Raw genomic sequence first — 16550 nt, 5'->3', positions numbered from 1 at the left:
GGAATTCTCCTCCCCTTCCGCTATCTGCCTGTCACCGTTTTTGCAAGGACACCGTCGCTGCATCCTGGGCTTAGCGCCGCCCAAGACGATTGTGATTGGTTTAAAGAAATACAAACAAGCCAGAGCGTTTTTTCCCCCTATACCGCAATGATAATGGGTTGAGCCAGACCTTTCTCCAGCGCTGGCACAGTGCTGAAACAAAGTGTGGTCTGGCTATGCGAGACTAGCATTCTACTGATGACGGCAGTTTGCCACCAATGCCTCCCTCTTTGGAATGGAAAGTGCTAAGTGCGGATGTAGTTATAACAGAGATAAATGTGGTAAATGTTCGTAAAATAAGTAAATAGATGGTTGGAATAAAAATGAATACCTGCGCACTTAACACAGGTATTCGCCTCAAGTAAGCATTTCTTTATCGCTTTTTAATGGCACCCGTGCCCAGGGTGCAGGTATTCAGTTCAGTTTGCCTTGGTGTGGTGGTTTTTGGCTTTTGTTGAAACAACACAATCTGTCTGAGTGCAGAAAGTGTCCCCTGTGCCAAAAAGAGCACGGTCTCACAGCATGGAAGAGGATTATGCTTGGCGGAAGAAGTTTCTGGAAGCCTCTGCTGAGCCAGTGGCAGACAGGTCATTTGGTCCACACTTTTTAGACAGCAAATTGTGACAGATGTTTGGAGAAATTTTGGCAGGACAGCCACTCTTGGGAAGATTCACCACTGTTCTAAGTGTTCTCCATTTGGCGATAATGGCTGTCTCCATGATTTGGTGGAATCCCAAAGCCTTAGATATGAGTTTGCAACCCCTTGTAGACGGATATATTTCAACAACTAATTTTCTCATGTTTCTAATGTCTTCTGGAATTTTCTTTGATCGTGACATAGTTTGCATTGACTGCTTCACACTGATGGTAAGCAACAATATGAGTGAGGTTCAGATTTAACAGGGCTGGCTGCAATCAAGCCTGGCTATTTTGAATCTGCTGAATATAATTATTAATTCAATTTGGTTAATTGGTTGAGTAACTAAGCACGCAATTACTTTTTAACATGAGAGATATGGGTGTTTGATAACTGTTTTCATTAAATAAATGAAATAATACTGTGTTTTATCTTTATTCAGGTATCCAGTATTACATTTTGTCTAAAGATCTGAAACCATTCAGTGTGACCAATATGTAATAATTGAGGATTTTTTTTGTATGTATGTAAAACTGTCACACCTGTGTAAGTGGCCTGGGCTAAGAGCTTGACCTAAATGTTTAAATGCAATGGAACGTGGTCATGACGCACTCCATTCCCCTGGCCTCATGGCAAGTGGAAGTGACAGATCTGAGATCAGTCTGATGCTGAGGTGGTGAGCCAGGTGTTCATGCTGAAACGCTGTCTGCCCCTGTCCCCAGGACACCTGGCCAACGCAGCGTCAGAGTTAATGAAGCTGGACCACGAGGAGCCTCAGCTCACAGAGCCATATCTCTCCAAACAGAAGAAACTCATGGTGAGGCCCAGAAATGTGCTCCCCCCCCCCACCCTCCTGCCAAATACAACCCCCATGACCACAATGCCAGTTAAGTAATTATATGTGTGAATATATTAGCAATATGTATATTTTTTAAATTTACAATTATTTTGCTTTTTCAAATTTTCCATTTGCTTGCTACTACATATAGTCCCACTGATGCATCAGTATTTCTCAGTAATAACAATACCATAAATAACTTTATTTGTAGAATGCGTTTCCTACATAGCACACGAAGCACTTCACACAAAAGTATGGAAAATATAAAGAAATAACAGAATACAAACAAAAACAGTGAATATCAGTTTCTGTAATAGTGTGGTTTTAAAACAGTAGATTGGCTGTTAAGATATAATGTGAATGTTCTTTTCTCATATGGAGAACAGCAGTTGTGTCAACAAGAAAATTTTGTAAGTGGCTGCCAAGACAAATAAAAAGGATGTGAAACAGGGTACAACATTCTCCGTTCTGACTGGAGCGAAACCTCAAAAGCAGATGTAGCAAGTTTGTGAATTCAAATTCAGTCTGCTTGTTTACTGTCAGTTAGTTTTTTTTTTAAAGGTAAAAATTGTATTGGTCATCAGAACAGAAACGAAAAGTGATAGAGAAGTTTTCAGTGCCAGGGAAATAAGTTGGGACAGCGGGCGATTTTATTGCTCTCTATATCTGTGCAGATCGATGGCCAGCGTTGATGCCTAGGAGTTATGCTTTTTCAGTTTTATAAGCTCGTTGTTAATCACATTTTGAATGCTTCATCAGGCTGTCAGAGTGTTGCAGCAGGCATCACTCCAAGAAGGGCCCTTCTCTTGATGTATCTCAATTTCCCCTGACAGTGAAAATAGTCATTTGACTGGTACTATGGCTGAGCAGCCCAATTATTGCGTAGGACACGGCCAACAGAATTCACACTAAGGCCACCCGTGTTAGCTTGGCACCCTCAGATTTACCCAAAACGGAAAAGAGCGATGCTGGAGCTTTTAAGGAAAACACCCGCAGAAGGTATGTTGTGGTGAACCTGCCTGCTGGGAAGGGTGTCAGGATAATCCACTTCACCAAGAGACCTGGCGTTTTGTCATGGGGAAACATTACCCCACTGTGGGGTGGGATACCAGGGCTTGGTTCTCAAGCCCAGCTAGGAGACCCTCTGTCTCCTTGAGATTCCACCATTAAGAACATGGTTATTCAACTGTTAGGGATGTAGGTGATCTGAAGGGATGCACGGTCAGCTAACTGGCCCCAGTGTGGCCTAGTCAAAAGCTTGGCAAGGTAGAACTGCAGTAGGACTGACCCTGTGAGAGTAGAGAGACTTATTGTGAAACACATAATGTGAAACATATGCCTGGATTAAACTCTACATTTGTCCTCAAATTACAAATTACTTACAAATTAGTGCTGATTTTTGTTTGTTGGCAAAAATGGTTTTAGAAGTAAATTTTGATGACTGCTGTATCTGCCAAACTGTGTTTATTTGTAAGTGAAATTTAAGGAAAAAATTGATAGACTCCAGTTCCTAGTTAGAAACTGAGGAGCAATTTTTAGTCTAGGCATCCTGAATTTTGGTTGAATTGAATTTAGGGGAGGCTGAATTTTGGTTTAATTTTTTGTAAGCCACCCAGTGAGGCAGATCTCTCATGGGATGAGACACTATATTTGACTACCTGAATATTCAACAGTCAGCAATTTGTTTAATCAGTGTTTGATTGCCAGTTCAGGTTCATGTGTAAAATGAATTTTAATGGTCTTTTATTCTTTGTATGAATATTCATAAATGAGAGCTTAAGCAAAAATAGAACTTTTATTGTGAACATTATGTATTACAGTTCTATTATTCATTTGTCTGCCCGGAAAAATGCTAGCGAATGCAAATGCCTTTGTAATGAGTCATCATTTACCCCAAAAATAACCACGCCTTCATATCGCACTTGGCTGGGGAGGTGGGGGGGGGGGGGGGGGGGTGGGGGTGGGGGTGGGGGGGGGGGGTTGGGTGATGGGGAGGGGAAGAGACCGCAGGAGTGGAACGTTTATTTTAATGCGGGTTTTAGACGCCGCAGAGTATTTGACTGCGGAATAGGCGGGCGTGTCCCTGGGGCTCTCAGCGGGGGGAGTCTGCGGCCGATCCCAAGGACAGACGGACCCTGGGCGGGGGTCACATCTCACCCCTGCAGCAGTCAGCGCTGGCCGCTCTGCCAGCTCTGGGCTCCTTCCCCCACAAAGTTATACTTCCCCCTGAGGCTGTGCCCTCTGACGCTCCGAAAAGGGCGTCTTTCTTTTAAAAGCCAACGGAAAGGCCTGCACAGACCTGCCTGTCATTCTATCTGTCCGTTTTCCAGTATGCAAATCTATCTATCTATCTATCTATCTATCTATCTATCTATCTATCTATCTATCTATCTATCTATCTATCTATCTATCTATCTATCTATCTATCTATCTATCTATCTATCTATCTATCTATCTATCTATCTATCTATCTATCTATCTATCTATCTATCTATCTATCTATCTATCTATCTATCTATCTATCTATCTAATATGCCCTGTGGATGTAGGGGAAATGGCAGTATGCTCTGTGGATGTAGGGGAAATGGCAGTATGCTCTGTGGATGTAGGGGAAATGGCAGTATGCTCTGTGGATGTAGGGGAAATGGCAGCAGGCTACCAAAATGCTAACAAAACAAACAACAATGAAAAAACATTCCAAAAATGATCCTTAAGAGCAACATTCTTACGTCACGCAAAATTATGTACAAAGCCTAACACACTGCAAATGCACGGCTTGCTAAATTCATACTGTTTTCAAGGTGCTGAACTGTAATACATGAGCGCAGCATTAACTTGTGTCTTTTTGCCATGCTCATTGGGCCTAACCCTTATCTGAAAGAGCAGGACTGTGCTATAATTAACACAAAAACGAGCGATCAATCTCAACAGACCACAGCTAGGCCCAAATCCTGGGTGCCAATTTGAAGAGAGTTTGAGACGGTTCTAGGTTCAAGGTCAGCTGTTCCAGTTTTTGTGCAACTCTATACAAGGTTTTTTTCCCCAGGGGAGACATTTCCACACACTATTTATAATACGAAAGTATGGATAAGTTGTGCTGTGTGTGTGACAGGGTAGATGCCCTCTTTAAATATGCATAGCTGTTGCCTGTTGTTTTGTCTCTAATAGTTGGCGTGCTGACACCTTGCAGATGCAGACCCAGGCATACTGCAGTCACAAAATTTTATGCACCTGAAATATACTTTATAAACATACTTATAAAATGCAAGCACCAGGAGTATATTTACGGCAGGGCACCCAGGCTGCCAGCTGAACAGCTTAGACCTTAAGATTTATCATGCTCTGGAAGAATCTACTTTCTTTAAATCCGGCAGCAGAACCCGAAGAGGGATTTCGCTTCCTTTCCGGTTTTGATGGCAGACCTTACAAAAAACTGTTTGTTAGTGTCATGCCCTGACTTACTGAAATGGACCTCGGGCCTGTTTGATATTGACAGTATTTCAGCCCGGTAATATACAGGCTATTCTGAGCGCTTGTGTCGGGCCCTGACATCGTTCCACATCGATCCGCTTGTCAGCCCAGAAGCAGCTGTCATGGCGACAGTCCTTGGGCGCAGATATAGCTGTCTCTGACCGTGTCTGTAAAAGCCTCGCTCCGGTCATCCCTCAACACCAGGTCAAGGAGGGCTCCTGAGCCACTCACTGTGAGCGTAGTCCCTGTAGTCGCAGGTTTGAGCCTCAGCCTGAGCTATGTTAGACAATATCTAGTCTGTAGAAAATCAGAGTGCTAATTTAGTCAGGAAAATGGCGAGCATTGTTGGTCTGAGTGGCCTGTTCTTGTCATTATGTTGTTATGTTACGTTATGGCTTTGGGCTTGGTTGGAGGTAGGGTGGGTTTCAGTAGGCTGGGGTTCCTCAGGTTTCTGGGGTTGTGGCTGTTTTAGTTCTTCCCAACGATGTGTGCTGCCAAGCTGAGTATCCGCTGTCATCAGTGAGAGATTTGCTTCTCCCCCAATAGCTGGTGCTAACTCTATCCTGTGGTACCGTGTGCAAAACTCACTGGTTGGACAGTGCACTGTAGAAGTGCATCCGTGTAAGCTGTAGTGATCCTGTGGACTGCTAACTTAAAATTCGGAGAGAAAAGGACAGACCTAATAAATCTGAGGTAGTGGGTGTGTTAAAAAGAAGGCTGACATTAGACAAGGCATTCCTGCTCTCAGGCCAAGATCCTGGACCACGACAACGTGAACTACCTGAAGAAGATCCTCGGGGAGCTGTCTATGGTACTGGATCAGGTGGAGGCCGAGCTGGAGAAACGGAAGCTGGAATATCAAGGTTGGTTTTGTGTACGTGTGTGTGGTGTGGTATCTTCTTTGCTCTGTAATGCTGTGGTGCAGTCAAACAATTTCACACTGGTTTTGTGTCTATTTTTTTTTTTTGTAACTGTAATTTGATACTATTACTGGGGGCATTGGTGGCCCAGTGGTAGAGCTCCTGCCTGCCACGCCGGCGGCGCGGGTTCGTATCCCATCCAATGCCCCTAAAACCCAGCCACCGGGGATGCGCAAGTCAGTGCATTCTCAGTGCCGGTCCCAAGCCCGGATAAATGGGAGGGTTGCATCAGGAAGGGCATCCGGCGTAAAAACATATGCCAACTTAAATATGGGGATCAGGATGATCCGCTGTGGCGACCCCGAACGGGAACAGCCGAAAGAAGCAGAAGAAGAAGAATTTGATACTATTACTGAACTGCTACTGTATACTCACAAGATCTGTACCCACATTCCCAGTTACCCCAAAATATTCAGGCTTTAATCGAGAAACCAAGGAGTAAATAAAATGGCTTTTTAGCAATTTATTTCAGAATTACATTCACATGCCAGATTTTATCCGTGCACCTACAAGAATAGTTGAACTAATGCCTTTAATGGAACTAGAGTCTTAAGAGACTCTCACTTTTCTTATCTTCCTCTATTCGGCAGGTCAAAAGTGTGAGCTGTGGCTTTGCGGACCCGATTTTACCTTAGCCGACGTTTGTCTCGGGGCAACGTTGCACCGGCTCAAATTCCTGGGACTATCCAAGAAATACTGGGAGGACGGGAACCGGCCCAACTTGTGCTCCTTTTTTGAGCGCGCGCAGAAGCGCTACGCCTTCCGCAAAGTCCTGGGAGACATCCACACCACGCTGCTGTCGGCCGTCCTGCCCAACGCCTTCCGGATGGTGAAGAAAAAACCCCCCTCTTTCTTCGGGGCGTCCTTCCTCATGGGGTCTCTAGGCGGGATGGGGTACTTCGCCTACTGGTATTTAAAAAAGAAATACATGTAGTGATGGCCCTCCTCTAGTGTTCGGTGTCCGTGTATGTGCGTGATGTTTCAAAATTTTCCGTAACAATGTTTTACGATGCAAGCGACAAAATACGAAGTAAAAGTACATATAAAGACACTGTTACCTGGGCAAACAAATCAAGAATAAGAACATTCCGTAGTAAGGAATTTGTCACAGCATCTATTTTTGGTTCTCTTTTCCCCCCTTTCGTCCGGTGAATTAATGCCTTCATTGTTTAATTCTCGGTTCACCTCATGTTGGCTTCTTCATTTATCGGCTGCTAGGGTTCCCATAGTTTGAGGGAATGCATTAGGTCGCTCTCTCAACCATTTATTAATTCCAAGCGTCGCAAAACACGGTTTTGCTGTCTGTGGAGGTTTTTGATGCCTGGCGAGAATGACAGCTCTTTACAGCCATCCCTTTTGCTCCAAAGTGGAGCTGTTTTCATTTTTAATAGCATAAGAACACATCTGCTGTTTTTATTTCTTAGTATATTATGATTTAGGAATTCACCTCTAGCTCTGAAATGTCATTTCTCCTGTAGCCAATCACTTGGGCTTTCCACTGAAGCCAGGCGATCAAACATATCACCGTGTCTTTATAACACTTTTTTCTGGCCGCCAGATAGTACTGCCAGGACACAACTAAGACTGTGATGTATAGATGGAATCTCTCATAAAAGACCTTTTAGAACACTGCATGTGTGATGTAACAGTGCAACACGAGCGCACACAGTATTCATCTGTAGAATGTTATATAAATTTTAAAAACTGCAAAATGAATTTTATTTATTTTCATTTTCCAGCTTCAGTGGAGGGGCGTGGAGGCCTAAAACCAGGCCGAACCAGACATAGCCAGCCAGTGGAGTCTAAATAAGGCAGGCAGGAAGGGGACGCGGAATATCACAGGAAAGAGAAAACGCAGCATGCTTTCAGATAAGAGCGAGTAGGCAGATTGTTATGGCACTTTTCAAGAAAGTTCATAATACCCACTTAAGATGCATTGGTGTAGTGTTATGTAGTGTTGATAGGAGTATAACGGACGCCCGCGTGCATTGCAATATATTGGGATCAGGATTGTGCGGCGCATTTGCTAACGGGGATCAATAAGAGAAAGCAAACGCTGGACAGCAGCAGTTGCAACTTGCTTCTGCAGTCCTACAGTGGGCAGTTTTTTTTAAATAGCCTACTGCTGGTGTGAGAAGAGAACACCTTGCACCTTGCCCTCATGGGTTACCTACCCCGCCCACCAACCCTGCATCTTCTGCTGGTATGATAGTCAAAAACAGGGTCCTTCTTATAATAACTTCCTGTTCACACTTTGCTATTTCAGCCTTCGGAGACACAGAAAGAGACAAAGAGGTTCCATATTCACGAACCTGCTCAGGAAAGAAGTGCTGATACAGGATCAGGTTTCCTCTGACCGTATCCGGTCCTTATCCGTAATGAGTAACACAGCTAAACTGATCTCAACTCAGCACTCCTACTCCGAGAAGCTTTATAGATAGAGCTCCGGCCTTTGTTTATTATTTTAAGTTATAACATGTTTTGTGGAAGGGTAGCGCAGTTCTCCCGCAATTCCTGGCCTGCTCTCAGCAAAAACCCTATAAACCTCTTATTGCGCGCTGTAGGTTCTTATGGCTATTGACGTCTTTGTCATTCTTAGCTCGGACCCGTTAGCACGCGCGCGGATTAGGCTCACGAAATCTCAAACGTGAAAATTTCAAGATTAAAAATTAATAGGATTTTCCACGTAATGGCTTCGCAATGTAGTATGAAATATTTTCTTACGGGTTCATAAAATGGGCTGTGTGCTACTACGTCCCTCTAAATGATTTAAACTCTTGTTTCCGAAACATCATTGATATAACTGTCCGTTTGAAGAAAACACCTGTTTGGAATTTGAGCTTGATAGGTTACGTCACAGCATGATTCCACGAAAATACGTAGGGAGCGGCGGTAGAGAGAAGAATTTAAGATCATTTGCTTTCACTGCCTCTTTAATCCGGAGTATTTATAAAGTTTTTATTTTATTTTAAAAGACAATCAACCAAAGACAGTGACCAATAATATGATTTATACTAGTATAATATTCACCAAATCCCTGAAACAATAGAAAGGAATCTGATAGATAATTGTCCAAATTTCCTAGTTACCATAACGTAGTTTTAAACATAGCCACGTTATGCACATTCTGACCAAATCTTGCTTTCTTAGTATTTATTTACCAGCGTTATGCTCTATAGAATCTGGAAGTATCAGAAAACATATAACAAAAAAGTAAAACTCACAAAATTTTATTACACCTAAGGCTAGGGACAAAATGCATTGCAGTTTGACTGACAAATAATTTGAATGGCAAATAATGAAAAACATGTCTTGCTTTTATACAAATGATACTATATTTAAACATGAGTATAATTTTGGGTAAGAGAAATATGTATGCATACAGGGAACTGTAGACCATATGCTGAACGTCAGAGATCAGTCTCAGTTTTTGTAGGAAATACTTTCTATGGAGGATCTAATGAAACAGCTGCATAAAGCCTTGATGAGCATTACGCAATCTTTCATTAACTCCTATGGTGACTGACATGGAATCAAGGGTGTGCTGTGTTGCCAGCCATATAACATGGTTGTGACATCACCATAGCTTCAAATCGAATGCCACCCTAATGACATATATGATGCAGATGGTGACTTAACACACCGTAAGCCAGTCTATGTGTATTGGCATACCTTTGGATGAATGCGCAGTGTTTATGCAAGTATACAGTAGCGCTTACGTCTGAGTCTGACGCGTATCTGAAACTGTTACCCAAGTAAGTAACCCTTTACGACAACTTTGAACCTGATTGCCTGTCATACATGATACTTGTTTGTAAAAACAGACAACTGTCCGTATGACAATTTTGGTAAACGGTGGCTCAGGCTAATCTTTACTAGAGCTTAAAAATGGAGTCTACGTTTGAGCCCTGCGAAAGGTAGGAAAAGGATCACAGACGCACAATGTACAAATATTCATGTCTAAGTGTACGTTGTCTGTGTTGCTTATGTTATCAATATTACTTTCTTGTAGAGGGGGATCCCAGAATTGCTGCAGCAACATTAGCATCAATGTACATTATGACACCACAGAGGCGTTGAGGTCCGGTTGTTCCACAAGAAGCCAATGTCAGAAATACTTTTGTCCTATATACTACTGACAATGAGCACGGTATAACCACGAGTACATTGTTTCACTCGAGCCAAAACCTAAATCCCTTTTACCGAGCTGTCAAATACCAGGCCTGTATTTCAAGGCTTAGACAAATCTCACAAGCAAGTAAACAACCACTTCTTGGAAAATGAAATCCTAGTTGTTCTATGTGGCTACTATACTTTACAATAGTATTTTTTTAATTTGTATTTTTTATTTTTATATTTATAAATATGCATTTATTTACGGTGCTTTTATGATGTTTGTTCATAAGCCTTAATTTGTTCAGTTGCCATCAATAATAATAAAATAAAAATTAAAAATGTTAAACAGATGTTTCTGTACAAGCTTTTTTTCCGCAGTAGTTTCAACTGGCATTCTTCAGCAAGTAAATGCAGGTAAAAGATCAACAATGCATCTACCTAAAAATATCTTCCAAGTTAAGGCATTGTTAATGAGGCATATATGTTTATATGTAGTCTCACCTTATGAGGTCATACAGGCATATGACCATTATTTTGTCATATTCACTCAGTGACCACTTCATTAAGTACACCTGCTCATTAACACAAATAGCCTGCTCCTCCAAACAGTGACTCATGTGGATGAAGCTCAGTATATAAAGCATGCAGACACGGTGAAGACATTTAGCTGTTGTTTGACCAGACATTACCATGACCATAGCATGACCTAAGCAACTTTGACCATGGCAACTTTGACCAGAAAACCATGCCAGCTTCCACTCATGTCAGCAAAGAACAGGAAGATGAGGCTATAGTGGGCACTTGATCACCAAAACTGAAAGATTGAAGATCAGAAAACATTGCCTGGTCTGATGAATCTCAATTTCTGCTGTGATCTGTCTTTTCACCTGCCCCCTTCATTCTCCTCCTCTTTTTTTAAAAAAAAGGTTATTCTTCGGGTCATATCGGCAAAGTTGACAGTGGTTGCATAAATGCAAGATTATGCATTTTTAAAAAATGAGCCAAAACTCAGGGAAAAATATACAGGGATTTTTTCCCTGACTACAACACATTTCAGACTAACATGCTTTTATCAGGGCTGTATTCATAAATTCAGTCATATATGCATTGTATGAATCAAATTTTTCAACCATTTAACCTTTCTTCACTGTATAAAAAAGTTTTTTGAATATCATAAGTAGCCGTTAAATGTTATCCCTTGCTGGCGTTTGGCCAGATCTCTCTTGCAATAGAGATTTTAAATCTCAATGAGGCTTTTACATAGACAAATAAAGGATTTAAAAACGGCTGAATCAAGAGTGCCTAAAGAAAACTGAAAATTGTTAGTTCATTTTAAGAGTACTTTTAACCCGTGCAAGATTTTAAATCATTCTCAAGATCCCAGATACTAGGTTTTCATAACTTCTCTCAAACACCGACTAGCAGTTTATCATTGGAAAGACACTGACAAGAACTCTGGATATTTAAAGCATTTATTTGTCCCCATTACACCACCTGATTGCATCAAGTTTAATAACTGTAGTAGACAACTACTATGAAATATTAGTGCCAGAACAGAATGATCCATGTATTTTCATATAAGACCTACACAATCTATAACTACACAAGAATGAAAGGAACAGAAATTATAAACCAAACAGCCCCAGAGGAGTGAATGGATTGGGTCGTTTGGTCATGTTCAAATAGGACCGAGTGATTCTGACCATGGCCAGTCTGACTCAAGCTCTTTGATTACCTAAACTGACATCCATGCCCGCATTCATATTTTCAATTCAAGAGAACGGTTTTATACGGTACAATTGTTTTGACTTAGTTGGACTGTTTGGGATTCTCCATAGCACATTATTTTCAATAGTCCATTTCCCTCAAATTTGGAATGCCCAAATGTATTGGTAGGACTGTGCACCTGACATTTCTTCTGGGTGCATGCTAGCATGCATGACCTCCAAAAAACCTGCAATCAGCCACAGCTCATTTTCATGATACAGTTGACTAGCTGGCCTGCCAAACTGGTGGCACCTGGGATGGTGTTACCGTTGCAGCTGCTGCAGGCAGACAGAAGCAGCCAATTATGGAGTGATGAGGCTGGGGACATCAGACCGAACCCTCCTGGCCTTGACGGCTCTACAGCCAAGAACGCTTTGCCACTCGGGGCCCCACCCCTGCCCTCTCAGTCCCTACAGTAGGGGCGTGGCACTATGCAAAAAGCAAGAGCCCCGTCTGGACGAGCAACTTCGGAGACCCTCCTGTTACCCCCTGTGAACCATAAAAAAGTGACCCTAATCCAAACATTCCTCCAGCTGTTAACAGTTTAATAGGTAGCGCTGCGAACAAGTTCAGTTCAGTCAACATTATGAATGCGACATTGTTTTGAGAAACACCTGCTTGGTAACATCAGCTTAGACTGTACTAGGTGTCTGTACATCAACATTTAAAACAAAAAACAGGCTGATTGCTTACACAGATGTGATCAGCCTCTTTGGTTCTGTAAAATGTATGCCACAAATGACAAAATTGGTTTATTAAAACATTCACTCTTGCCTAAACAAATATTCTGATTAAAAAATGAATGTACTACAGTAAGATTGCGCATAACCACCTCCCACATAAGGTTATCAGACAGCCCCACTTTAATGTAAATGTCCAGTTCTAATAGAGATTGGCAGCTTGTGCTCATGCAGTATATTAATGGTACGGCCAAACGTGCAGTGCAAAAAAGCAAACAAGCTGCTAAACAAAGATAAGGTCAATGAACTTTTCAAATTTCAGAATTACGATGAACTCTATTTCTGAACAAGGAATTAATTCACTTGTAACTATATTGCGGCAGCCTACAGCCTTGCTTATTCATTGCGTCTCATGTGGGCCAATTCTGAAACATTTCCACACGTTAAATTAATTTGATAATTTTTTTTGTCCAATGTTGTGGCAATTTTTATGTTGAAAGACTAACATTTCAACCTGTAACCAGGGAGACCAAATATTTTGGTCATAATGAATTCATTTTTGCATGTTCACATTTTGAAATTGTGCCAGCTGCCATACTCGTTTTAATTTTTACCAGTTTATGAGAGCTGTCATGAATCTGCCTCCCCTCTGGTCCCACTGAGGCCAGTTATGCTGTACACATCAGGGCTGCCCAACCCCGCTCCTGCAGATCTACCGTCCTCCAGGTTTTCGTTTTGACCCAAATCTGTCGCTCCTGTTTATACTGCTTAGCAGCTCAACGAGATCTCTAGCTGTTGAATGAAATGTGGTTTGTTAGGGTTGGAGCGAAAACCTACAGGACGGTGGATCTCCAGGAACAGGGTTGGGGCAGGCCTGCTGTACATTAATAAGAGTTTACTGCACATTATTTAATATTCTGCCCCACTGGAGGAAAGGCACAATGTTGCCGTGTGCACATATGGGAAACACTGGAGATTATCTTTTAGGTCTTGAATTCTACTGACATGATATGGGCACAGGTCAAACCGTACTTAAATATTAAGGATGTTAAGTGAACACTAGTGCTTTCATATTAAATATTCCAATGTAATTTCCCATATACATAAATAGTAACTAGCTTTAAATATCTACACGCTGTTTTTATTGCAACCCTCTTACAGTACCGGGATAAACTGCCAGACAAAATGTCCAGTGTTCAAGGCGACAATGACAAAAAAATAAAATCAACGTGACCGTCAACCACCGAAGCACATACCACGCATAGCACTGATCTCAGATTACCCACACAAAGTCATTTTAAGTACGGCAGCTGACGGCCGCAGCCACACTGGACGTTGGGACTGAAAACCAATCCCCTAGTCCTAAACGACCTTTGAGGGAATGAAGGAAGAGGGGGCAAGCAAGAGAGGAAAAATCTTAAAAAAGAGAGAGGTCAAGCTGGACCCTATGCAGGAAGTTAGAGTCAGTGTTTTCGCAGTGTAGTGCAGTCAGATTCCGCCACCAGCGATATGGGACTCGGTGCGTCGCGCAGGTCACACTCGGTCTAAGCTTGTCTCTTGGCCTGTGTCTGAAGTGGAGGGAGGCCCGGGGAGAGGGGTTTGGTGTACCACACCCGGTACGTGAGGTACCACCCCAGGACCGCGCAGGAGGTCCCCAGAAGCTTGTGAGACATGTCGTGGAAGTAGACGGAGGTGCACGCGAACATCCATATCCACAGCGCCACGATGGCGTTGAGCGCCACGTAGAGCGCGTCCAGGGCCGCGCCCGCGTACGCCGGGCCCCGCCAGCCGGAGCCCTTCAGCTGGACCATGGGGGCCATCTCCTCGGCGATCACCAGGGCGGAGTACGCCAGGATGAAGCAGTGGCCGGAGATGTCGTAGCCGTCCCAGGCGAGGCCGGCTCTCCTGCAGTCGGCCTTGGAGGTTAACTCGAGGCGCACTTCCTCCAGGGCTCGGGACTCGTAGCAGGCGCCCGTGTAGTCCTCGATGAAGAAGAAGGTGTGCGTGCAGGCGTACCACACCCCCGTCGCCACCGCCAGCGAGCAGAGCCGCCGCAGGACGAACGTCAGCCCTCGGTCGTGAGCGTTGGAGAGGGTGACGAAAGGAAAGAGGAGGAGAAGAGTCCAACCCCAGGAAACTTTCACAAAATATCTGAGAAAAAACACACACACACACACTCAGTGATTACCAGCATTAATCTGTCAGCTTGCCATATGAGTTTGAGTCTAGCTGGCTAGTTAAAACCTTTAACTCCAGGATTCCTAAACTGGGCTACTCTGTATAAATGGAAAATAAATATTCTTGAGGAATATTTTGTTTGTTTTGTATTTAGCCTACATATTTTATCAGTGACTTCACACTTTCAGAATAAATTAACCTGATATGGTTTACAGATTCTTGACAACAAGATCAGGAATGTTTTATCATGCTCACATTTTTAATACATAGAACTACAATTATATTTATATTATACGAGTATCTAGCCTAACCAGTCTAATGCACAGATTCCTAGTGGAATCACTATTAAAACGTACTTCCATAGTGTGATGCAATAAAAGTGACACTGTCGCAACGTGGTTAATGATAATGAGTGTTGAATGGGGATTCTTAGCCACAATTAATTTCTGAATCCCTGATTTAAGTTCCGTAAACAAGAGACGTACGTTCAGCGAGCTAATGTTATCAAGGCTACTGTAGGTATTTTCTGCAAATCTGCAAAAGCAACTCGTAAAACGCTAACGTCATTCATCTGTGTAGGAAAGAAACGAACGTTAGCCATAAAGCTAATGTTAACGCACTGAAGCGCACAACACCGGTTCGACTATTACGACAGTAATTTGCGTGCCCAAGATGTTAATTTAGCGAGTTACCTCAAATCTTGACATGGCTAAATTAGCTGGCTAACTACCTTGACGTTTGCCGTCCATTGATACCTAACTTAGCACGCTAGTTAGCTACTTACACATTCAGAACATTCCGGCTGTTACTGAAATAGGTCTCCGGAATTAACTGCATATCCTTCACGATGGATCCCACCACTGAAATTACGAGGAATAGCCACGGAAAATTCTGGCGAATGTTCGTTTTCCTCCAAAAGGACACCAGGTTCATCACCAAACTATCCATCGCTGCCATGTTTCCAACTACTAGTTAATGTCAAATCTGAACGGGGGATTGCCATTGAGACACCTAGCAAGATGATTGGATAAAATATGACACGTTCACCAAGTGGCCAATGGGGAAGGCTCGTTCTTGTTGAGATGGCGTCGACTCATTTTTCAACAAATAGCCAACGCGTTCCACAATTATTGGTGTAATTGAAAATGTTGCTTTAATCTTGGTCTTTATCAGCGGGGGTACCGCCAGGAATATCAGGTCTCACGAAACGATGACGCATTGGGCCCCAGCGCCCCAGGCCACCCCACCCCTGCATAGTTACTGTTAGCAAACTATGCTGAACCTAATAATCGACCCATTCAACACTTTAAATAACTACCATTGCAGGGTCACAGCTTTCATGAAAATAAGTTATCAATCATATGTTCTAATATTGTATGTTCTAAAAATCATATGTTCTAATATCCTATGTTCTAATAATCTGATGTTCTAATATGATAAATGGAACTGCTGGTTATCAGTACAAGAGTTGACTGATGTGTTGTTACTTGTGGTAAAACTTACTGTCACGAGGCAATGTATTTTCCAAATAAACCTAAACATTATGCATAAAAAGAATATTGATTGTGTATATATAAACATCACACATAAAAAGTAGGAATATCTTTAAAATCTCTTTAAAATTAGAAATCAAATAATTCAGGGTTTTACCCCGGACTATGTGTGCACATAGGTGCAGTGTGTTTTAGACCAATGGTACCCAACCTTGGTCCTGGGGACCCCCTGTGTACGCTGCTATAATAATAATAATAACAACAACAATAATAATAATAATATACTACTATAAGCACAATGTGAATATAGAATTATTATTATTCATGTGATGCAGAGCTATTTCTGACATAACATGGCGTAAGAGGGTAAATAATTCCTCTGAACATAAAAAGCACATAATTAAGAAAACA

General features: G+C 42.4%; 2 protein-coding genes across 2 annotated transcripts in view; one reads left to right on the top strand and one right to left on the bottom strand.

Annotated features, from left to right (window-relative positions):
• The window catches only part of gdap1l1 (ganglioside induced differentiation associated protein 1-like 1), a 30516-nt gene extending 20149 nt beyond the window's left edge, over positions 1 to 10367 (top strand). The window contains exons 4-6 of the mRNA XM_035382655.1: positions 1399 to 1493; positions 5734 to 5848; positions 6496 to 10367. Coding sequence (XP_035238546.1) covers positions 1399 to 1493; positions 5734 to 5848; positions 6496 to 6839 — 554 coding nt within the window. The 3' untranslated portion in view covers positions 6840 to 10367. The remainder of the gene's footprint in view (positions 1 to 1398; positions 1494 to 5733; positions 5849 to 6495) is intronic.
• A 1108-nt stretch (positions 10368 to 11475) lies between these two features.
• Positions 11476 to 15633, bottom strand: fitm2 (fat storage inducing transmembrane protein 2). Its single transcript, XM_035380498.1, has 2 exons — positions 15431 to 15633; positions 11476 to 14619 (listed from the first exon to the last, which is right to left on the bottom strand). Exons 1-2 carry the CDS (start codon positions 15601 to 15603, stop codon positions 14013 to 14015), a joined length of 780 nt encoding a protein of 259 aa, XP_035236389.1. The 5' UTR covers positions 15604 to 15633; the 3' UTR covers positions 11476 to 14012.
• Positions 15634 to 16550: the final 917 nt, after the last annotated feature.

The sequence above is a fragment of the Anguilla anguilla genome, chromosome 11, assembly GCF_013347855.1.
Source record: "Anguilla anguilla isolate fAngAng1 chromosome 11, fAngAng1.pri, whole genome shotgun sequence".
NCBI classification, from domain to species: domain Eukaryota; kingdom Metazoa; phylum Chordata; class Actinopteri; order Anguilliformes; family Anguillidae; genus Anguilla; species Anguilla anguilla.
Note: the sequence above shows the minus strand (reverse complement) of the source record. Positions and strands in the feature narration are given on the sequence as shown.